Source organism: Aphelocoma coerulescens, unplaced genomic scaffold (genome assembly GCF_041296385.1).
Source record: "Aphelocoma coerulescens isolate FSJ_1873_10779 unplaced genomic scaffold, UR_Acoe_1.0 HiC_scaffold_171, whole genome shotgun sequence".
NCBI classification, from domain to species: domain Eukaryota; kingdom Metazoa; phylum Chordata; class Aves; order Passeriformes; family Corvidae; genus Aphelocoma; species Aphelocoma coerulescens.
In genome coordinates, this window is record NW_027183519.1 from 55,637 (window position 1) to 79,664 (window position 24,028).

Below are 24,028 nucleotides of genomic sequence, written 5' to 3' on the forward strand. Positions count from 1 at the left end.
CTACTTACCCTTTTTTTTCTTTTTTAGGTACAATTATTAAAACTTAAAGATAAATTTTAAAAAACAAAACCAACCTCTCTGGGAGTTACTCTTCTTGGGAATGAGATGCCCTTAGCTATAATCCCAAATTTTGGCAGAAGTGAACTCTGTTAATCTTATTGTTGTTTGTGAAGGTGCGTTGGTAACAGTTATATTTGTACTGACACCTCAACTCGCTCTGAGAACTCGTGATTTCTCAGTATAAAACAGGCCCTGGGGCTTGCAGTTCTTTGTTGCAGATGACTAAAAATGAGAACATATTATTAATTATGTATAATTCAGTGAGGGCTAGGCTGTCTGTGTCACAAGCCAGGTGTGGTAAAGGATCTCATTCCAGTTGTCTGTGTCACAAGCCAGGTGTGGTACAGGATCTCATTCCAGTTGTGAGCTTCAGTTACTTCTCTACAAAACCCAATTTACACCATGAGGAATAAATGATAGCTGTAGTAGCTGCCTCCTACCACCTAAGAATCCTTCTAAGATCCCTTCTACTTGCAATGACTTTGGCAAGGAAAGGGCAAGCCCCCCAGTGAATTTTCTCTCTGGACTTCCAAAGAGCAGATGGCATTTCTTTTTTCCTTTCATTTTTACAAAACAAGTTGTGTAGAGATTTTTCATTTTGTTTGAAAACCTGGAACAAGCCACCTTCAGGAAAATGCAATTTTCTTCCCATTTCTTTTTCACTTTTTCCAGGTTGCTTTCTTAGGAAAAGAAATTGGTGTAACAAATTTTCTACAGCCGGTAAAAGCCTATTTGATTACAATGTCCTCGGGACATAGGTATCACAAGGCAAATTAGATTCACCTGAGAGCTCCCCAACTTGAACATAATTGGAGTAGGCACTTGCAAATGACTTTGTAGCCAACACAAAATTCCAGGTAAATATAACTTCAGTTACTATGTTGAACAGAGCTCAGATATTGGTAAGGGGGAGGACCAAAGCAAACAGCAACAAGAGAGTGTTGAGGGATAAGTTTTGGTGTAAGACAACGGGAAGGATGGGGTTAAGGAGTTCTGGCTGTCACCATCTCTGACAGACTTCACCTTGCCTAACTAGCTGTAGTTTCCTTTCAGAACTGGCTAAACAAGACCAAGATAAAAATCTATTCAGGCTAGTCATTTTGACACTATTAATAGCAAATACAAGGGTGTACCATGAAAAGCAGTGTAGATGTAGGGGTAGTTCAAGTCTTTCTGAAATCAGTATGCAAGTGTTAACTGCAGAACTATTACAGAGATCTGTGTTGCGTTAAGAGTATAGACATTTATCAGAAAATAAACTTTCCTGTTTTCCAGCTAGTCCTTAGAGAGGCTGGGTGCAGCTAGGTTTAATTTTTTTATTATAACCAATTCAGCACTGTAAGTTAAGTTGCATTCATTAAGATCCCAGATGCACCAATAAAGTGGGTTACATCCTAAGTCTCATTCACAATCAGAGATTTACAAATAGTGAAGCTTCCCAATGAGACACTGTAAGTCTGGTTGGGTTCAGAAGAACTTGCATGAACACAGACTCACAAACAGGGCAGTTTATTGGAACAACAAGTTGTAGATACTTTTAGATTGGCAGTGATAGATTCACTAGACGTGCAAAATATAAATATATAGTACTATGTACAAGTGTTTCCAGGTATGTTCTAGAGGTGTAAATCTTACTAAAGAGGCATCCCGACTTTGGGGAAGGAGACAGGAGTAAGCCCTTTGACTTGTCTGCAAGGTGGTCGTATTCTCGTCCTCTGCCATGGAGTACATCAAATATGGAATTACATTTTTTTGTAGAAGTGGAGGTGAGAATGTAGTCAAATATTCTGTTAGCTGCTGTCACAAAGGGGAGGGGCAGACACTTTATACCTAAATGAGGAATACTGGGAGTTACAAAAAGAGAAATTACAAAGGCTGTGTGTCTTGGGCAAGGGCGGAACAGAACTGTGACACTTTAGTGTCCCTCCTTCTTCCAGCTGGATTGCAGTGATGAGAATCACCTGCAACCTATAGATAAACTATCACCCCATCGGCAGGCCATCATGTCTATGGTAATCCCTTCAGCACATATCTCACACTCTATCTCATTCCTACAATGAGTGAAGCTGTTTAGAGATAACAAACAGATTAATAAATGTATCTGTTAAGCCGAGCAATTGAAGCCATTCATCACTACAAACAATACAACAGAGCAGCCAGAGAGGGTGGGATTTTCCTGAATCCAAATACAGCAGCCAGCAGAGAGACCTAGCCGAGCAGAACCCTGTTATTTGATAGAGATCCTGGAAAAAGGCAGAAGGGAAGCTCTCTGCAATGGGAAAAAACCCCGGGGGCAAATACAAGTCATACTGGAATTCATCTCACCACAAAACCTAGAGCCTAAATTCATTTAAGTGGTGACTAAAAAAAACCCTAACAAACTATATTACTCACCTAAGGGGAGTTAGTTCAAAGTTCGGCATACTAAAACCTCTGACTAAAAACTGTATAGTAAAAACTAAACTGTGTAGCTGTCACCTAAAAAAATTAATTTCTCAAATACTTTCTGCTGCCTGGCTTTTGAAGTTCCACAGATGTCCTGTGAATACCATGGCAGAGCTGAGCACCTAGAAATGTGTCTTCCACTTAAACTTGTGCGGGATCCAGAAATTGTATAGCTCTGAAGGGTGTGGTACAAAGAGATTTCCGGGAAAAGCTTCATCGGTCTACTAAAGATGATCTCCACGACTTCTGCAGAAACTCAGATCCTGAAAAAAATTAATTCAAGAAAGTCCAAATAACATCATGTTCATAGTGAGGGGTGAGAAGTAGTACTTGCTTTAGAAAATGTGTTTCTATTTTGGAGGCAATTGGGAATAAGTGCTTTTGTTACAAAAAGGATAGGATATTGGATTTTAGAAGTAGTAAGGCTAAGGCTCTGCTAGGCTGTAAGGCCTCAGGTGTAGAAATAGTTCTCTTGGGAAACAGGAATGGAATGTGCTGGGTGGGGAAGTTAGGAGTAGTGTATTAGCTGGGCATGGAGAACATGTCTAAAAGTAAATAGTTCTGGGTCGATATATGTTGCATGCAAGGGGGATTTCAGTGGTGGGAGTTCAATTGAGCATTATCTAAGACTAGACAACCATGAAGATATACGGCTTGGGGTATGATTATCAATTGTTAATGTTTTGTATGTGTGCCAATGTTTGAAACTGTATAAAGAGCTGAGTGAAACGATAGGTCTTTGGGAAGCCTGATTTGGGACACCAGTCCCCAGGTCCCCGGGCCCTGAATAAAGCACCGCATAAACTGACTCTCTGTTGGTTTGTGTTTGTGGTCGGTGGGCAACAGTTTTCTGGCGACCCAGGTGGGACTCCGGGGGTCGTAGGGGCGGTTCGCGGGGTGATCTGCTCCGTGCCGGCACCAGGTGATTTCTGGGGAGACATCAGCCCGTGCCCGACCCCGCGTCCGACGGACAACCATGAGGTAAGCCCACAAGGTGCTTTTTTCCTTTTAAACCGGTGGTGGTAGCCTGCCCGGTAAGACGAGTCTCTACTCGCAGGGTTGGGGCATTGGTTTGGGATTATAAAGCCTAGGCGCTGGCCGTCAGACAGAGCGAAAGCTTTGCAGAGCCAGCCCTTGCTTCTCGCGGCGACGAGATAAGCAAGGAGGGAATTGGATATTGTGGTAATTGGTATTGGTATTAGTCTGTGTGTTATTAGTTGTGTGCGTTATTGTGTGGTTGCATACCTCTGGAATGATGCCGTTGCGGGTGTTTCGGGCTTTGTCAAGTTCAGATAAGGATATTCCGGAGGATTCTCCCCTCGGGTGTTTGCTAAGTCATTGGAAGGAGGGTAAATTGGGACGGGAACTGCAGAAAAGAGAATTGATTGATTATTGTAATAAGGTATGGCCTGAATATGAAACTGGGGGGATGCAGTGGCCGTGGAATGGCACTATTAATTCTGAAATTATAACCCCCATGATGCGGTATTTACGGGAAAATGAGAAGTGGGATGAGATACCCTATTTGGATTTGTTTTATCAGCTAATAGGAAAAAAGGACTGGCAGAGGAAATGTGGAATGATGGTGTTAGAAACGGAACCAGAGGAAACGGGGGCAGGGGAAGAAGTGGTTTCGGAGGTTTTGTGAATCAGAATGTAGGGAACCAGATGATGGGTAGGGGTAGAGGTAAATTGGGGCCCAATCAGTGCGCCCGATGCTTCGCCGAAGGTCATTAGAAGAATGAGTGCCCCCTCAATTTGGGGATGGGGACACCGATGAGTAACTTTCCAGGAGGGAATCCCATGAATCAGGGAATGAATGCGAATGATGGGTTAAACCCTTTCGCGCCAGGACCACAAGGTGTCGCTCAAGCCTTTATGATGGGGAGCTATCAAAATCAGAGCTGACTAGATAAAGATCTAAAAGTGGTCCTGGAAGTTGACGGGGGGCCCAGGGAATTTAGGGTAGATACAGGAGCCACTTTCTCTGCAATCAATGAACAAATAGGACCGTTAAGTGATTCAGTTGTGAAAGTAGTAGGGGTGTCGGGGGAGGTGGTGGAGAGGTCATTCTTGCGGCCACTGGAAATCAAATTTGGAAACAAAGAATTGGATCACCAGTTTTTATATATGCCAAGCAGCCCGGAATGCTTGTTGGGGCGAGATTTATTATCGGCACTGGATGCAAAAATCATATTTGAGAAAGGGCGTGCTAAACTAGAAATCCCGGAGGGAATCCGGCAAAACTTTTTGTGATTAAAGAGACAAAGACAGAGGAGATACCCCAGGAAATAGAGCAGGCAGTAGTCCCGTGGGTATGGGAAACAGGGACCCCGGGCAGATCCAGGGTAGCCGTTCCTGTGAAAATTGAATTAAAGGAAGGGGCACACCCGGTAAGAGTTCGACAGTATCCTATCAGTTTGGAAGCCAGGAAAGGAATTGCCCCAATGATCACGCAATTTATAGCATTAGGGATTTTACAAGAATGCGAATCGGAATTTAATACTCCAATCTTTCCGGTAAGGAAACCAAATGGGAAATACAGGTTGGTGCAGGACCTGAGAGCAGTAAATGCAATTGCCAAAGATATACACCCGGTGGTGGCCAATCCATATGCATTGTTAACATCGATTTCTGAGAATTTTCAGTGGTTCACAGTGATTGATCTAAAAGACGCCTTCTTCTGCATCCCACTGGCCCCCGAGAGTCGACACATTTTCGCCTTTGAATGGGAAAGCCCAGACACTCGCCGCAAGCGACAGTTAACATGGACCAGGTTGCCACAAGGATTTAAGTGTTCACCCACCATTTTTGGAAACCAGCTAGCAAAGGAGTTAGAGGAATGGAAAACTACCAAGGTAAAAGATTCTCCTTTTTCTTATGTTGTTTTACAATATGTGGATGACATACTCCTGGGAACAGAGGAGCGGGGACTGTGCTCAAAGTTAACAATTGAACTATTAAACATGTTGGGTCAGGCAGGATACCGAGTATCCAAGGAAAAAGCGCAGCTGGTGCAACAGAAGGTGATTTATCTGGGATGTGAAATATCACAAGGAGTCAGGAGAATAGGGGTGAACCGCATTCAAGCCATCTGTGCAATCCCTGTACCACGAAATAATCAGGAACTAAGATCTTTTCTAGGAATGGTCGGCTGGTGTCGCCTGTGGATTCCGAATTTCGGACTTATGGCCAAACCACTATATGAAACAATCAAGGAACCCGAATTCAAGTGGGGTAAGACACAGCACAAGGCCTTTCAGGAATTGAAGCAAGCACTCAAAGAGGCCCCCGCTCTGGGTCTGCCTGACCTGACAAAAGACTTTCAATTGTATGTGCATGAAAGGCAGAGATTAGCTTTAGGAGTACTCACACAGCGATTGGGGTCATGGAAGAGGCCCGTGGGGTACTTCTCGAAACAGCTGGACATGGTGAGCGGAGGGTGGCCAGGGTGTTTGCGAGCAGTGGCTGCTACGGTAATCCTAATTCAGGAGGCACGGAAACTGACACTGGGAAAACACATCACGGTATATGTACCTCACATATATGTACGTCTTGGAACAAAAAGAGGGGCATTGGCTCTCCTCCAGCAGAATGATGCAGTACCAGGCTCAGTTGCGGGAACAAGATGATGTTGAATTGAAAATAACCAACCATCTCAATCCAGCAGAATTCCTTAGGTCCACCCAAGAGGAAGGAGAACTGGAGCATGACTGCGTGGAGGTGATCGAACAAGTGTATGCCAGCCGTGAAGATCTGAAAGATGTCCCGATGGCAGATCCCGATGTGGAGCTGTTTACGGACGGATCCAGTTTTATGGAGCATGGAACCAGGTATGCAGGGTATGCTGTGGTGACACTCCAGGAAATAGTGGAAGCTAAAGCACTGCCTCCGGAAACTTCAGCGCAAAAAGCAGAAGTATGGGCGTTGGTAAGGGCATTGGTCCTTAGTAGAGACAGGAAAGTGAACATTTGGACTGATTCAAAGTATGCATTTGGTGTAGTTCACATCCATGGGGCTCTGTGGAAAGAAAGAGGACTTTTGACCTCTCAAGGCTCACAGATCAAACATAAGGAAGTAATAATTCAGTTGTTGGAAGCTGTACACTTACCTAAAGCAGTAGCGATCATGCATGTCCGAGGTCATCAAGCAGACTCCGGGAAGGAATTTCAGGGGAATCGGATGGCAGATGAAGCTGCGAAAAAGGCAGCCAGATTGGTCTGGACTCAAATGGCTCTGATACCGACAAGAGAAAATCCCGCTGCACCTTATTTGGAAGAGAAACCGTGCTACTCTCCAGAGGATGAACGGTTGGCACAATTCACTGGAGCAAGAAGGAATGTTGTAGGATGGTATGTAACACCGGTCGGACAAGTTATACTGCCAGTGGAATTAATGAAAGTAGTCATGAAAACTGAACATAACAAACTCCACTGTGGTGCAGAAGCATTGGTAGAACATCTAAAGAAAATAGTACTCTCTAATTCGATGATAACAATGGCCAAAAGAATAAATGCCACCTGCCCGATTTGCATTAAAAATAACCCGTTGGTTAGAAGACAGGTCCAAATGGGGAAAATACGTGTAGGGCCACAACCAGGGGATTACTGGCAAATAGATTTTTCCGAGTTACCAAAATCTCAGGCATACAAGTACTTACTAGTTTATGTGTGCACCTTTTCAGGATGGCCCGAAGCTTTCCCTTGCAGAACGAACCAGGCCAAGGAGGTAGTGAAAACCCTTCTCAAGGAAATTATTCCGAGGTTTGGGGTTCCTTTAGGAATATCATCGGATAGAGGACCACATTTTACTGCAGGAATCGTGCAGGAAGTTTCTACTATTCTGGGAATTCAGTGGCACTTACACACCCCCTGGAGACCTCAATCTAGTGGTCAGGTGGAACGAATGAATCAAACTCTGAAAAATCAAATTAAAAAGATTTGTCAAGAAGCTAAAATACAGTGGCCCCAAGCATTGCCTCTAGCCCTTCTGAGGATTAGGATTAAACCACGAGAAAGGATGGGGTAAGTCCGTATGAAATTTTGTACGGCAAACCATATCATGCTGTAACCTATCAAGGGGACCCACATGTAATTGGGGATCAGATGATTGTAAATTATGTTTTGTCTTTAAATAAGACCCTTGCAGCACTGAGATCCACGCTGGAGTGGAATTGACCGTTACCTCTGGACACTCCTGCTCACGACATTCACCCAGGAGACCAAGTTTATGTGAAGAACTGGTCGGTGGAGCCTCTGAAGGAAACATGGGACGGCCCCCATCAAGTGATAATGACAACTTACACCGCCGTCAAGGTCGACGGGATCAACAGCTGGATCCATTACACACGGGTCAAAAAGGTCCCCTCCCGATGGTCAGTGGAACCCCTATCTCCCACAAGAATGGTGTTCAAAGCCAAAAATTAATGCTGTTGTTGTTACTCTTGAGTAAAATAATAATTGTTGAAACCTTTGTTAAAATCACAATACCTGAATCAAGGGTGTGGGTACCGGAGAATTCAAATGTAAATCTCACATGTTTGTTTGTCGATGACCAGGGAGCTGGATGGGACAGAGTCGGGGCACGATGGAAATGGATCACCAAGGATCAAATTCAGGATAAAGGAGTAGAAACGGTCTGGGATGAGAAGCAGCAAAAAGGTAGGACTACCCTGCAGATATCCAATGTAACAAAGGCCAGAACAGGAAAATATGCTTGTATAGTTTGGATAAAAGGGAGTTATGATTATGGATTCGTAAATCTTGACATTTTAAATATCTCCCAAACAGAACCGGAAAATAAGGTCCAGGTGACTCTCCCAAATGGGAAAGTAGATATGTGGGACGGACCTCCTCTCAGAATAAAATGTACTCACAAAATTGAGACAGGGTGTCAGAAACAGATTGGAATGAAATGGTGGAAATGGAACACGACACAGGAAATGTGGAATCCACAGGTACAAGGGACAAGTTGGTGGACGCAGGGAAATGAAAGCAGAGGATGGTTGAATATAACGAACTCAGAGATTGGTAGATCGGAGGGTAAATACCTTTGTGTTCTCATTTGTGGTAATAGGGGAGGTTATGGGGTCAGGAAGGTAGAAGTGGTATTACAACAGGATCGAGGAATCAAGCCTGAACAGGAAATATATAACGCAAAGGAAGGGCAGGATTTGGTTTTAAGATGTAGGATACCAACTGAAAGCTACACTGAGTATGAATGGTGGTTTGGAGGACAGAACTTGGTGGCTCAAGGGAAATATCAAATTAGAAGAAAACCCCAAGAAATAGTGTTAGTAATTAAAGAGGTCCTGGAACAGCAAGATAATGGACAATACTGGTGTTGGGTTGCTCGAGATGATTGGTGGGCAACCGGGATGATTAGTGTTTATGTTGAAAGAACAAGGGTGACTCGGCAGGTACCAGAGGATGAAATCCGAACCAAACCAGAGAATCTGATTGTGGGTTTAATTAGGGATTTTGGGCAAACACAAAATGTATCAGCAATCACTGCATGTCTGCCTTTGCCCCATGCGGCAGGAGATCCTATACCATGGGGAATTATACCAGCTCCAGACATGCCTGCATCTAATCGAGCAGTTACCTTAAGTTGTACCCAGGAGACTAGGATCCGAACTAAATTGGTTAATTGGACAAATGTGATAAGGAAACGCTGGAAAACCCCGGGGAACCGAGCAGATTGTTACAAGCTTCCGAATGCTGTATTTACCAAAATCGGAAGATTCCATGGAGTAGGATGGTGTGAATACGATGAGAGGCAAACGCTAGAAGTCCCGGCAACTGAACAATATTTTGAAATAATATGCCAGAATGTTACAAACACAACTACCATGGAGCAATGGCAGACAATCTGGGGACCTAGTTTGTTAGAAACCTATCGTTACATAGGAACAGTTCAATGGTGTATTTATTGGAAGGGACGGAAAAATCAAACTTACTCAAAGACCTATCAAGGACAGGGTAGTTGGAGAAAAGATGCACCTGGAATGACCGATTGGAATTGCACTAAGGTCTTCACTTGTGACAGCCCAAGTGAGTCTGTGAGTCTACTGCCTGTAAAGGTACTTTTGAGATTTGGCTGTGAATGTAGGGGATATAACCACACGATAAAAGACAAAAATACAGAAGGAGAGTTAAACTGTAAAACTACATCAATCCGAGCTCCAGGAAATTTAGTTTGGGTAATGGGTCACGGACACTGGACCACTCATATGCCGGTAGACGGTCCAACTACACAAATTACTTTAGGAGTTCCAACTCTTTGTCCTTTTTGGAAATCGACAAAATTGACGGCCTCAGAAATACAAATGAGACATAAGCGAGATGTAAGTCAGGAAATTGGAGACATAGGGTTAGAAGAAGGGGAAGATTGGCATGGACCTTCTTCAGGAGTTAAATTTACCCACTCTTCAGGAGTGGGTATTAGAATCTCTCTTTGCACCAATATCATCATATCGAAACAGGGAAATGTTGTACAAATTGTTGGGGCAAACAGAAAGGTTGGCGGCTGTGACCAAGAAGGGATTCAAGGACTTAAATCTGCAGTTACAAGCTTCGTCTAGGATGACAATTCAAAATCGGATGGCTTTAGATATGATATTGTTGAAGGAGCATGGCATATGTGGATATCTGCATGGTAGAGATGATCATTGCTGCATTCACATCCCGAATGTTACACAGGAAGTAGAAAAGGATATAAGTCAATTAGAACAGATTGAAGGAAAGGTGAATAATATTCAGAAAGAGGCAGAACATAATTGGGTTGGAGAACTGTTCAGCTCCCTGGGAATTCGGATGTCCGGATGGATATCCTCAATTGTACAGTATGGAATCATGATTGTTATAATCATTTTAGTTGCCTTAATAGTATATAAGTGTCTTTTAGGAATGATTGTCAAGGAAGGTCAACACTCTCGGCGAATAATGAAGGCGATAATGCGAAGAGAAGTTCTGGCAGAACCAGCCACTCCACCTCCTGCTTATCGCGAAAAGGCAACATGAATTGTTGAGCATCCTTGCGAACCCAGAAGAAGCTCGAAGGATGCTCAAAAGGGGGGACTTGTTACAAAAAGGATAGGATATTGGATTTTAGAAGTAGTAAGGCTAAGGCTCTGCTAGGCTGTAAGGCCTCAGGTGTAGAAATAGTTCTCTTGGGAAACAGGAATGGAATGTGCTGGGTGGGGAAGTTAGGAGTAGTGTATTAGCTGGGCATGGAGAACATGTCTAAAAGTAAATAGTTCTGGGTCGATATATGTTGCATGCAAGGGGGATTTCAGTGGTGGGAGTTCAATTGAGCATTATCTAAGACTAGACAACCATGAAGATATACGGCTTGGGGTATGATTATCAATTGTTAATGTTTTGTATGTGTGCCAATGTTTGAAACTGTATAAAGAGCTGAGTGAAACGATAGGTCTTTGGGAAGCCTGATTTGGGACACCAGTCCCCAGGTCCCCGGGCCCTGAATAAAGCACCGCATAAACTGACTCTCTGTTGGTTTGTGTTTGTGGTCGGTGGGCAACACTTTTTTCCAAGGAAATATTACCAAGTAGTAGGCAGAGTAGAAAAGAAAGCAACACCACACCCCAGTTCTCCTGAGGTCTGAGAAGGTATCCAGGCGGTTGAAGGTCCTTCAGGTACAACTCTGTCTCCAAGGCAGAGGTAACCTTTACCCAGGAGCTCACAGTGCAAGGCTGGTGGCCTCTCAGCAAGGACCTGCCCCAAGCCGGCCCAGCAGGGCACCAGCAAAGCCACCCGGCTTCCCGGGGCAGGTGGGAAGTGCCGCGGTCCAGGACAACGCAGCAGCAGCCCGTCCGCTGGGCTGTGTGCGAGGGACTGCAGCAACAGCAGGTCAGGCACAGGCTACCCAACACAGGCAGCACTTCAGTGCCCACACAACATCTGTAGGAGAAGCACCAGAAAAACTTCGTAGTAATAAAGCAGGGGCACAAGGGCTGGGTAAATGATGCAAAGCCCTTCACCGCTGTGGCCTTCAAAGGAAACAAACAGTCGCTTGGGGATAGGCTTGAGGTACAAATACCATTAGGAAGATGGAGGTGGTTAAGTGCTCCCTTTGGCTCCTTTTGTGCATGTGGGATTGAGGTTGAGTTATTTGCGCTAACAGCTGGGTCTGAAGTTGCTTTGGGATTGTTCCTGTGTACCTAAGTTTGCTTCAATTTATCTCTTTGAACAACAGAGAGGGGAGTTCAGGTTGTGCTTGTGAGAGAGTCTTGTTAGCTGACATAGGGTGATCTGAGGCTAGTTTCATGTACTCTACCTGACATGTCCCTAACCTGATCTGTATGATAAATATACATCCTTGCTTTAGCTTAACCTTTGGTGTTAGGATGCCTTGCCTGGGTAATCCCGGCTGTAAGGAGCTCCGAGCAGCTGAAAGCGTGCAGCCAGAGGGAGCCGTCGGGAAAGCTCACGTGTGAACCAGGGAATGTCTGTGGCAGGGATTATCTCTATCTCATAGGAGGCCTTTTTGTTCCTCTTCCTAGCACTTCTGTGGACAGAAACCAAAGAGAAATTTTTTTTTTCTTCCTACATCTTGAATGGTGTTCCCACAGGGGTCTTATGGCCTGCAACTTGGCTCCCCTTTCCTGCAAGGTAAAGGGCAAATGGATTCTTGATTTTGAACAGAAATTGCTTTTAAACAGCATGTTGAATGAAATCTTAACTTCTGCAGGCTTTTGTAAAATGTTGAGGTTTGTTTTTAAACTTTAAAAAAAAAAACAAAATCCTTCAAACCCTCTTATCTTCTTTCTTGCTGAAGGAGAATAAAAACAACTGATGCTTCAAATAGACAGAAGCACCAGACAGTTACATAAAAACAAACTGCCAGATCCCTGCATGTAGGAGTGTCTGCTCTCAATTCAGTCCTGCCTCTCTGTGAATGTGCCTGGAAGTAGGTCTCCCCATCCTGAGGCGATAGCAGCTGGGACTACTAAATGCCCGAACTGAAACTGGGCGCTGAAGGCACTGATGATGTGGCCTTAGGCTGCATAGAGATTCAAGCAGAGTCCTTCGTAGCCAGGGGACCAAGTATTTGCAGTCAGACGTTGGAGAAGAGCCACAAAGTTTTAAATCTTTACTAGTTCTGTGAACAGCTCGAAAGACCTTTAAGCGAAGCTCTAGGGATCAGCACATATCCTCCTGTCTTAAAGCTTCTTAAAGTATTTCAATTGTTGTAGACCTGAAAAAACTGGAAAAGTTATGGCGAGGACAGAATCCTCATGAGAACTTTATGCCCTCAGCTCTACCTCCCTTTAAATGTCTGGTTGTAATTGTGCTCAGGAGCCTTCAATATCAAGGTAGAGGAAATACAAGCTACACCTACTAAAGTGGTGGGTTTGTGATCAGATTGTTAAAGTGCATGACAGATCCAGCTCATCTTCCCTCTGAAGAGCTATTCAGCCATCTAAGGGCCAGGGTTTCTCCCTGAGCTCATTGCATGCTCACAAATGGACAGCAAATCACTCAGATAACACAGGCTTACAGTGTTCTGGAAGAGCACAATGAATTGTTACTTTTTTGAAGCTGAAAGAATTGGATTAACCAAGAGCACCCTTGAGCTGAGCTCTGAGGTTAAATGATAATGTACTGAAAATGGCACCCCGAAAAACCAAGGAGGTTAAGGCTTCATTTTAGGGAAACACAGGCAGGGATTCCAAGTGCCCAAGATGAGGAAATTTGCACTGCATTGATTGTTACACTTGGAACAGAATTCATGATAAACTGCTTTTAACTGTAGTTTGTGAAATATCTGGCACCACAAAAGAGTCTGAGGCCCTAGGTATTGGTGCATCCCCTGCTTAAGATAGAGGTAAAAAGAAAAGTCAGCCCACGTGTGTAGAGTTGTTGGCACTTCCCCACCCCCGGAATCTTGAAGAGTTGATGGGAGCTTTATTCGACGCCCCTGGGCAGCCTCGTGTCCTCGGCAACGCAGTGCAAGAGCCCCTCATCCCAAACCCTGAAGGAAGATAATCTCCTTCAGGCTGCTCCTGGGGCGCTTAGCACACAAAAGCCAATTAACTCCATTGCGGAAAGAAGGCTTCGCCGGCAGTGCGGCGGCTCTGGTGCCATCTGAGCACACAGGCGAGGCTCGGAGCCGGCGCGGAACTTGGCGATAAAGAACCCCGGGGAAATGAGTGGAGTGACTCTTGGCAGGGCCTCTCCCGCCGGTGACCCCACGGAGCCCCATCCCCAGCGCAGGCCGGCGGCGCCTGTGAGGGGGCTGAAGCTGGAGAAGCCCCCACAGCGGGGGTGACAGGACCGAGACACCCCCTCAGCCCCGCTGTCTCTTTAAATGGGGGCGGGGCCTCTCCCGCTGCCCGCCTGGCGCGGCCGGCCCCGCCCCGCTTCGCCATTGGTTGTGCTGCAGTCTAGACACACAGAAACAGCAGCATGCTAACAAAAAATATGTGTTGTGCCCCAAAAACTTGTGAAGTAGCTAGGGGAAGCTGACAGTAATGAGACAGTAAGCGTCGTGCCCAGTGCTCTGTAAGGTCAATTTCTTCCTCATTACCAGTGCCTCTTACTCCTGCTGCTGGGCAGTCTGCTAGCCAAAAACACCAAGGTAATAAACAAAGATTTATTTTTAAAGGCTTTTGTGACTCTTGAAGATATGTCTCAATTAATTTCTTTTATTAAAACAACTTACTTCTCAGTTAAAGGTCAGCTATTCATTCCCAGGCACTTAACTTGGTTTTGAAAGGAGGAGTTCTTTAAGAATGTATCAATTAATTCAGGATTTTCTTGAGCAGAATAACAACCTAGCATAGGCTGGGCTTCGGATTCTGCTCCCATGTATAAGGGATGTCACAGCTCAGAGTTTCTGGGCTTGGGAATGGTGTTGGCATGTTGCTAGAGCCTGCCAGTTTGCATGATGTGAAGACTCTGGACGTCTAAAACAAATACTAACAAAACTATTCCTTCTGTTTTATTGCAGGCCTTCCCGTGAGCTCTCCAACAAGTTTAACAAGCAAGAGCAATAGAGAGTTTGCTCTATGCACACCGATGGAAAAAGGCTGGTGTGGGTGGGAGAGGGGCAGTCTGAGGAAAGGAAATGTTCAGGGAGCAAGAAGGATCTAGGGGAATAATGAACCTGACACACAGTACAGAGAAGCAGAAAAGTGATGTTCAGCTTGTAGCATTGAGTAACTTTGCTGTGATTTCAGCTGAGTACCATGTTGGACTAGCTGATACTGGAAAGAAAACACGGTGGGACCACAAAAAAAATCAGGCCTGGCATATTACGTGATGCCATGGGAAGCTCATATAAATAGTGTTTACCAAGGCACTTGTTCTTGCCAGGCTCTTGTTCCTCACCCTGTAGTTAGAAGCAGCAAGTCCCAGAGTAAGGCAAGTTTCCTGTGCTAATGAACCTGTATTGTCCTATTTTCCTTTCTCTGGGCTTATCAGGAAACAGTCTCTTCTGTACTGGTCTCTGCAGTTCTTGCTGCTGCTGCCTGCAGAATCTTGGCCCTCCTGTTACCATGATGGATGTATTTCTCCAATTCATTTTTATTCTGATCCCAGATTATTCCATAACTGGAAAATACCTTTGAGATTCAGAGAAACTAGACAGGAGTGGCTGACTTGTGAGACACTTTAATGAAAGAAGTGGGGAAATGAGCTTAAGGTTTTAGTTCCTCACTCTGTTTTGTTCAGTAATGTTTCTTTTCAGCTGTCATGTTTCTTATTGATGGTCACAAGTAGTTAAAATGCTGACCTATGTTTTTTTCTTTCCTTCATTACTCACATCTTGGTCCATTAACACATAACCAGGAAAAAAAACCCAGTGGATTTCAGTCCTCAGTTTTTCTCCTGAGGAGAGGCACACATCTCCTGCACAAATGCAGGGATACGTATTCCTGTTTTTCAGTGCAGTTTGTTTCTGTTGGCATTTCCAGTCAGTATCCAGGGTAACTCATTGCTGTGATAATTGCCTGCTTGCCCTCTATATCATGTAGTATAATAGATAAGGTAAAAAAAAGGCAGTAGTATTTCCTTGGGAAATCTGAAGCAATCACATGGAATTAAGAATTCATAGGAATTATTTTAGTCACTTGATGATGGCTCAGTTTCCAACCTTACATTATCACCCCTCAGCAGACAGGCACCGAGGGAAAGAGAATTTCTGCTTTAAAGAAACAGTCATTTTTCAGAGATAAAGTCTTGGGCAATGATTGTTTCCTGCACTATAGCATCAGAATGTCTCAGTTATGACTGTATTTTTTAGGCACCACACAAGCACTTAGTAAGTGATAATTTTTCCCCAGGAGGTTTCTGACTGTGTCCAGACAAATAAGGGTAGAAGAGTGGGGAAGGGGGAAAGAAAACAACCACAAAACCATTTTTTAATAGTGGGCATGAGTTTAAAATCAGTTTTGCAAGGAAGGGGAATTCCTACACGGTTGGGAAAAACAAACCTTATTTGTTACTGTAACTCCATGGATTAGAGTTACATGTACTGCCTATACAAAAGTTTCTGTAAAAACAGGGACGTGTCTTTCAGAGACTTAGTAGAACAAAATTGTATTCTAGACCTCAAAATGGCCGTAAGAAATTGGTTTTAATGACTTAACTAATTTCATAGCTTCCACCCAACAATTTGAGCCCTCTTCTGTTCTTTGGAAGAGGAACCATGCAATCCTACAGGTGTGGGTTGTGAGTAGGTACCTGAGTAACAAAACCTCAGTGGCTGTTACCATGTTCTCACCACTTATATATGGAGCTATAACCTCTGCTAGGACCCCTTTTCAAGAGATCACCTTCCCCAGATGCCTTTGTTTGAGAGCCACTTCTGATATTTAGCTGGGCAAGGGAAATGCTTGACCTTGCATCGCATCTGTCCAGCCAGTCAGCTCCTTCAGTGGCAGTGAGCACTTGTCTGCTCAAGCCTCCATCCAATATGGAATGCAATCCCATGTGTTATACATTACACCCAGGGAAACACCGATATATGCAGTTTCTGTTTTCTCTCTGGAAGTTTAGTCATTGTTTTTTCATAGGCTCTATGCAGACAGGTAATAAATATTTTGTGTTGTTGATACCTGACTCAAATTCACATTAGCACCTGAAGGTAGAAATGTATTCCTTTAAACCCAGCCCTAAAAAATGTCCCAGAGGCTCACAACAGTCACTCCAAATGTGGCAGAGAGCAGACACATTCATCTATAACAGCACTCAAGAAACTTGCTATCTACAAATATTGAACCTCTTTGGAATTCTTCATCTACTATTAGCACTTTTTTTTTTTTTTTTTTAATTAGCAGTGAATATTTTGGTCTTTCTTCTGTTGGAGACAGGTCTAATTTTCACTCTCTTTCATGTTTATTTACTTGTTAAAAGTTCTTTTCAATGTTGAACAGTACCATAACCTCCTCAAAGTGAAAAACTTTGTAGCTCACAACCTGTAAGTGGACAAGCAGATGATCCTAGGGAAATCTGCACCCATACAAAGTGTGTGTTTCTTCTAGGCCATGCTAGATAAACTTTTCCACCCCTCTTGCCAAGTTTTCCAAGTATTATTGAGAAGAAATATAGATGTGAAGCACCAAGCTGAAGCTCCAGAACTGGGGACACAGAAGTTGTTTTGGGAGGGTGATTCTTTCAGAGGGAGTTGTTTGGGGAATTCTGGCAATACACGTTTACCTGAAAGGCAATATTTCTTTTGCATGTCTAGCTTCTGGAAATCCTAAAAGCAGTTCTGGAAACCAGACTCAGACAGGGAGTGATATCCGCTATTCTAGTGAGTATTCTTACTTAACTGTATGGCTTTTGAGTTTTAGCTGGTCAGTTTTGCTTTTGATGAGTGATTGGCACAGCAGACAAATTAAACTGGCATTTTTATTTGTAGCCTTACTGGACTTAAGCCCTATCACAAACCACTTAAATGCTGGTTACAAAACTCCTCTCAAAGAAAAACAGAGCTTGATAAGTTGATACCACTCTCACTGTAGAGCAGCACAGGACTGATTCAGAGTGGTAAAATTGAAAAAAAAAAAAAGAAAAAAGAAAAAAGAGAGAAGAAGAGTCATCCCCTGTGAGAGAAGACACAAGGGATACAAAAAAGTTGCTCATATACATGTTGTACATATTATATGAGCGTGTTGTTGTGAATGTACGATACGCATATACTATTCCTATCGTCATGGGAGGGAAGGTCCAGGAGGCAGTCTTCTGCAGACCCTTTAAGCACTTGATATCTGTGTGATGCATGCTACTTAATCTTTCATTTTAATATTATGCATCTCTGGGGCAAGAGTGTTGCTGCAGATTTGCTCTTTCCTACCCAGCATACTGACTAAGCAAAATATGTTTGATGTTTTCCCCCTGTAAACGGTCTCCCTCTAGTTCCATAGATGCACAGACACATCTATATGAATATTAAACATTAATTGCATTGAGAGCCATTGAATGCAGCCTCCCCCTGACACAGGGCTTAGGCCAGCAGGTGGAACAGTGCCTGATAAGTTTGAATGTGGCCGGTTGCTGCCAGAGAAAAGATAAAAAGGGAGAAGCTGGGTTTATATGTTTCCCTGGGAAAGCTCTTCTTCATTACATAATTCTTTCTTTTTTTTTTTTTTGCTTCTTGGCTGGGAAACACCTGTCAGGAAATGGCAGATGGTGGGAAATAATAAAAGGAAAGAAATGTCCTCATTTTAAAAGGAGATCTTGCATTTTCTATCCCAGGTTGTAAGTGCTGTGGGGAATGTTACTGAATTATGTAATTCCTTGGTGTCTTTCTGGGTGCACAATGCTAAAAGCAAAACAATCACTTCAGTTGCTGAATTTCAGACAGGTCTCTCTCTCTCTTTTTTTTTTTTTTTTTTTTTTTTTTTCCTTGAAAAAGAGGAAAAAATAAATTGCATGTTCAAAAAATTTGTTTCTGGAACACGACTTTCTCACAAAACCTTTGGAGGCCATCAGCATTGGGGTTGAATGACGAGTGTTTTCCTCAAAATTAGGATGGGCCCAGTGGAGCAGGTGCTGAAACTTTGTTCTTTTACTGAAAAATGGGTGAAAGCAGTTCCACAGGGCAGCATGAGTGTCAGGGAAGGGGTAAGGGTGGGAGAAGGAAGATGCTTCAGTCTTCCCTCCCCAGAGAGTCCAAGCCTGAGGCTCAGTGGTTGCAGGAAGAGTAACAGGAGCAGCAGGTTACCCTGCTCCAGAGAAATGGGTAATGTTTGGTGAAATGGAGCTGGAGGTGCCTCTCAGTGTGTGTAAGTGCCTATACACAGAGGCAGTGTAAGTCAGAGGCAGCAGCCAAAATTGTTCTCCCTCTTTTGCAGATGTTATCTTGCCAATTGTCATCACCCTGATAGTCATTACCCTCTCTGTCTTCTCACTGGTGGCTTTGTACAAGATGTGCCAGAAGAAAACTCCAGGTATTTGGTTTGCTTTCTCTGCAGGGGATGGGGGGGAAATCAATGTGCTTTTCATTATTAAAAGATCTCTTTTAGATTACCTTAACCATCACTGTTGTGGCAGTCTGGTGGGAAAGCCTTTTGTATTTTGAAGTGTTTTGCCTAATGTGGGAAACTAACACTTCATTTTCAAAATCAGGAGGAAGAGCAGAGTGAGCAAAAATGATTTTTGGAGAACATATAATGCTGTAAAGCCTTTTGTTCGTGATTTTGCAGCTACAAAGAGCTAACAAACACCTGTGCTAACACAATGAATCAGATAGAAATAGACAGTGAAAACTAAATTTGAAGATGTTCAACAAAATCCCTTTATGTATTTTATCTTTCTTCTAGACACAGGCAAAGAAATATCAATGTTTTCTTTTGGGATATACCTGATACATACACACACACACACATGCACATGACACATGAGTAAAATTTTCCAGTTACAGTATAATGTGCAGGGAACAAAATCCCTGAGCAAACAGTATTTGCAGAAATAGTCATTTTGACAGAGCAGCTAAAGTCAGTATCTCTTTCTTTGTTGTCCATTAAATACTTAAGATAATGGGTTATAGTTCCATCAGAGTCCATTTGACGAATATTTCAGGGCTGCCCAGGCAGGCCACAGGTAAGTGTAAATCTCCATTAAGTGAAAACCCAGATCTGAATCCAGACTGTGGTTTTTCTGTCCCTGTGAGCTGGTGTGAGTTAGGAGACCTGTGCAGAGCTGTGAAATCACCCGGCCTTGGAAATACAAAATCACAACAGGGTATTGAAACTGTAAACCAAGACAAACAGTGTGTCACAACCAATTTAGCCAATGACATGGCAAAACAGACCCAGATAAACAGAGGAAGGTATGATCCTTACTTAGGGAATTACTGAATATTCAGAGTTGGGAGACAAAGATGTGAGATGGAGAACATTTCCTTACCAGCCTCCCCTCTGTGCAAATGTCATCAGGCACTGTATTAGCAAATTCATTTTGAAGATAGAGTAGATACCTGTGGTGCTTCCTGTAGGATTTGCCCAGACCCATCCAGTGCACTTCCCCTGCAGATGGAAAGCCCTGTACTTGGTGCCATGGAGTTGGTGCCGTGTCTCTGATGTAACCCCCGGCCCCTTGTATCTGCCCACACTTGCACGTAAGCATAAAATACATTCAGCATATGATTCATTTTGGAGACAAACCTGTTCCTCATCGATGGGGATGACAAACTCTGTTCTCGGATGTCGTGCCAGGTTGTACCCCACAGGGGGTACGGCCTCAGGAACACCCTTGTTCCCTCAGTCCCCTCACCCCGTATCTTTTAGCTCAGTTGTTGTGTACTCAAGAACCATCGCATGCTCATGTCCTCTGCGCCAGCTACCCAGGGATTTGGGAGCTGCAGGGAAAAAAACGTGCTTCTGTTGTGCTCTTGGGCAAGTCCTCTGTCATTCTCCCTGGTTTCCAGAAGTATCAGTAGGAGCAGCATCAGTTCACTTCCATAGATGACCAGAAAAATAACAATTACTATTCAAGCTGATTGATTGTGTGAATGAACTTAATGCAATACTGCAAAATTAGAACTGAGCCTTGTGCCAGCAGCTGCAATAGTCATGTCTAAATGTCTGGGGTTTGAGTTCCAGCAGTCAAAATGGTATTAACTTTTTTTTCTTCTTCCAGAGAGACAAGAGAACGGTGCTGAACAGTAAGTTGAATCCTTTTCATTGCTTTGAGATCTATCACAGGGCACTTGTAAATGTAGCAGATTTTGCATAGGATTTTCTTTCATCTTTCTCTGTTTAAACATAATAATCAGTTGCCAGCCCAAAGAGAAATATCCTGTTGAAAGTGCTGCACTTGCAGTTATTGTAGACCTGTATGCATGATAAGCAGCTGTTTCAGCATGGGTAGAAATGTGGTGACTCTCAACTGTTTTGCAAGTGGTCATTTTGAAATGGATAAACAGCTTATACTGTGCCACAGGACTCATTGGCCCAGTCTTTTTCTTTTTTTTTCCACTTTTTGCCCCATTGATCCTTCCCCTCTCCCCCCACATCTTTTCCCACTCCCCTTCTTTTGTTCATGTTTTCTTTCTTTTTATTGTGTTTCCTTTTTATTGTGGGTTATTTTTATATTTACTTATTTATATTTATATTTCTTTTGGTCCCCATTATATCATGCTCCTCTGTCCCATCTTGTTTCCACTAGACCATTTGCGTAGGCTCAGTTGAAATAGTAGCGGCATAAGGAGTGTGAGGAGAGGGAAACTGAGAAAGATCCATTAGAAGATACGTGCTAAAGGCCATTGAGCTTGGCAGTGGCCACTTCTATGACCAAAAGCAACATTTGGGCTGCTGATTTACTTGGTAGCCTTGACTCCCTGGGCATCTGAAGTGGTCCTTCTTTGCAATTCAATATGTCTAAAGGGCTTGCATTGACAGAAAAAATATGACTCCTTTTCCCCAGATGTATCTCCTCTGTGAAGTCCTAGATTAAGCCTGGAGTCATTAAACGTGATTTATTACATATTGTAAGAGAAAGGTATTTTCAGAGATACTGTTATATGGTGTTTTCCACCACCAAGATTTCCACTTCATGACCCCATGCAAAGCCTTTTTTAAGCCTGCCAGTGTAGACTGGAGTAGATGCTGCCTCCTTGGGACCATCATTTTAGAGTTTTGTTTGGCTGACCAACATGTGTGCTGACTGTCTGCTTAAATGTTTTCTGACTTCAACAGGGCCCAGTCAGACAAAGAAGGAGTCAAACTTCTTTCTGTGAAGACAACTTCTTCTGAGACTGGTGAGCGTTGCCTTTGTGTGTATGTCTGTTTCCCTGTCTGAGCTCAGAGAAGAGCAGTTTTTGGGATGTCATTTCTTATAGCAAGCCCATGTTCACTTCCTGTCAGGTCAAAGTCGCTGCAAACAATTCCTCTACAGTGCAAATGCCCAGACTGGGAGCCTGTAGAGCTGCAGTTCAGCTGTTCTGTGTGTGCTGTCAGTACTTGGGAATGAGAAGTAGGACTGGTTTAGGAAAACATTTTTTAAAATCATTGATGGTAAGCGATCTAGCGAGGCATGTTCAGGAGTAACAGTGATCACAGTATTTATCAGCTAGATCTGGCTGTAAAAGGAGGTTTGAGGACTGGTAATATCAAAATCACAGAATGTTCTGAGCTGGAAGGGGCCCTCAGGTGAATTTAAGTGAATGGCCCACATGAAGATCAAACCCATAACCTTGATGTGGTTATTACCATGCTCCAACCAACTAAGCTAATATCCCAGGGATCAAAAGGTTTGGAGTCAGTGCTGTATGTAATCAGGGTTCTGTTGGAGTTGGTGTCAGTCAGTGTACAGTGACTGAGCCCTGTACTCAGTCACCCTTTGCATTCAAAATCCTACTCTCATTGCAAATCCCTCTGTCCTGTGCTTCAGGTTCTTACAAAATAAGTGATATAAAGCCTAAAGGAGCAAAGGTTATTCATAACATGCACAAAAGAAAGCAAAGTCTCAAAGGAAAGAGATGGATGGAGTAATAGATTCTGCAAAAAAATGGAGTAGCACAAAATAAGACTGAGGCAGAACAAACTTCTGACTAATGAATCAAAATCCCTAACTCTCTCATGGTAGAGCTAGCCATGGTGATACTTCACACCTTCACCCAATGCTTTCTCAGTCATGTAGGTCCCCCCTCATCTGCAGAAGTCTTTCCATCGCTTACTTCCTACTTTTTAGGTATAAAGCTCTTTTTTTGTCTTTAAGCTTTTTGGCCATCTGTTTCTCCTACTGACATTTCTGAGGTTGACCAATCGCTGCTTTCTCCTTTTGTCCAAATCCTTGGGAAGTCCTCTGAAATACAGCACTTGATCTGAACTATCCTCTGCTTGCTGGAGAGGCACAATTTGGACTCTCCAGCCTTCTCTGCAACTCCCAGAACTTTTCATGCAGTCTAAAACACCTACAGGGCATCTCTGGCAGCCGTTGCAACAAATCAGAGTCGGGCAAGGTCCCTCCCCATGGCCTCATGACACAGAGCTAGGGGTAGAGTGGCACAGGAAGGGCCTGCTCCACCACAGGACACATAATTCTGCCCCACTGTTGGGTTTTTTTGTTTGTTTGCTTGTTTTTTAAACTGAATTAAGTTAGAAACTAATTAATGGACATTTTTTGATTGATTCTGCCCTCACGCCATTTCAGAAATAAAGTGACTTCATTGACAGTAGCAGAAATGTTTGTGGCTTACAGCAGGGTAAACGAGAAAAGACACAGGCTCACTTTTTTTTTCCCCAGATGAGCTCTGGTGCTTGTTAATCAGCTACTGGCTCACGGATTATCTGAGCATCTTCCATCCAGAGGATGCTTGATATTCCTTTATACTGAAGTATGATTTGTGCATGCTATAATTAGAAGGTTTGAGTCATAACCACTTAGAAGACAAGATTCTTGCCCTCTTCTCATTAATACAATTCATATTTAAACTAGCTGCCATTTTCTCTTGAATTCTTACATCATCATATGTTTCAAAATTAAACATGCTTTCACAGAAATTGAAGTCCTGCTTTGCCCAGGTTTTTAGACTCACTTACTTCTTAAATTAAAAGCACTCTGGCAGAGGGCTCTCTTTCTTCCAGAAATATCTGTCACTCATACAGGTATTTCAAATATGTTAGGATGCCTCCCCATTGGAATCAGATTTACTTGCTTCGTTAAAAGCTCAGGCATAAAGGCAAATATTTCTTATAGTACAGACACAAGAACTGTCTGACTCATGGGCCTTCTCACAGCTACTGACAACAATTGCCCTGCATAAAACTTCTTTGCCTGTGTTCTTTCCTTGGTCCAGCTGTTTAAAAAGTGTGTGTTGTGGCTGTCTCTGCACATACCAGCAAAACTACAAGGAGCTGTGAGTAGAAAGACTAAAATTAGAAAGATCTAAAGAGCAGCCTAAACTTTACAGGCAGGGCTACATCATCCTCTCACTATCAATAGGCAGCTCCTCCCTAAGGTCAAGCATATATACAGTGCAATTCTGCTTTGATATGTATTCAAATTAAGCTTTATTAGAAGTATACATTGGGGGTTTTTTTCATTTTTGCTTT

At 43.3% G+C, this 24,028-nt stretch overlaps 1 protein-coding gene and 1 long non-coding RNA gene across 9 annotated transcripts in view; one reads left to right on the plus strand and one right to left on the minus strand.

Moving 5' to 3' along the window:
• Positions 1-24,028, plus strand: part of LOC138100939 (endomucin-like) — a 59,569-nt gene that overhangs the window by 24,262 nt on the left and 11,279 nt on the right. For 4 of the 8 annotated variants that reach the window (XR_011146974.1, XR_011146973.1, XM_068998767.1 and 1 more), the window contains exons 2-4: positions 18,827-18,922; positions 20,613-20,637; positions 21,671-21,732. Coding sequence is in view for 5 of the 8 variants with exons in the window: in XM_068998767.1 (XP_068854868.1) it covers positions 18,827-18,922; positions 20,613-20,637; positions 21,671-21,732 (183 nt within the window). In the remaining 3 variants the exon portion in view is untranslated. Of the gene's footprint in view, positions 1-14,091; positions 14,107-14,478; positions 14,512-17,217; positions 17,284-18,582; positions 18,715-18,826; positions 18,923-20,612; positions 20,638-21,670; positions 21,733-21,838; positions 22,107-22,691; positions 23,106-24,028 lie in introns of those variants that run through there. The other 4 variants (XR_011146975.1, XM_068998771.1, XM_068998766.1 and 1 more) reach the window with 4 other exon arrangements.
• LOC138100942 (uncharacterized) lies at positions 1,554-6,043 on the minus strand. The gene is made up of 3 exons (XR_011146981.1): positions 5,879-6,043; positions 3,751-3,871; positions 1,554-2,768 (listed from the first exon to the last, which is right to left on the minus strand). It is a non-coding gene; the product is annotated as an uncharacterized lncRNA (long non-coding RNA).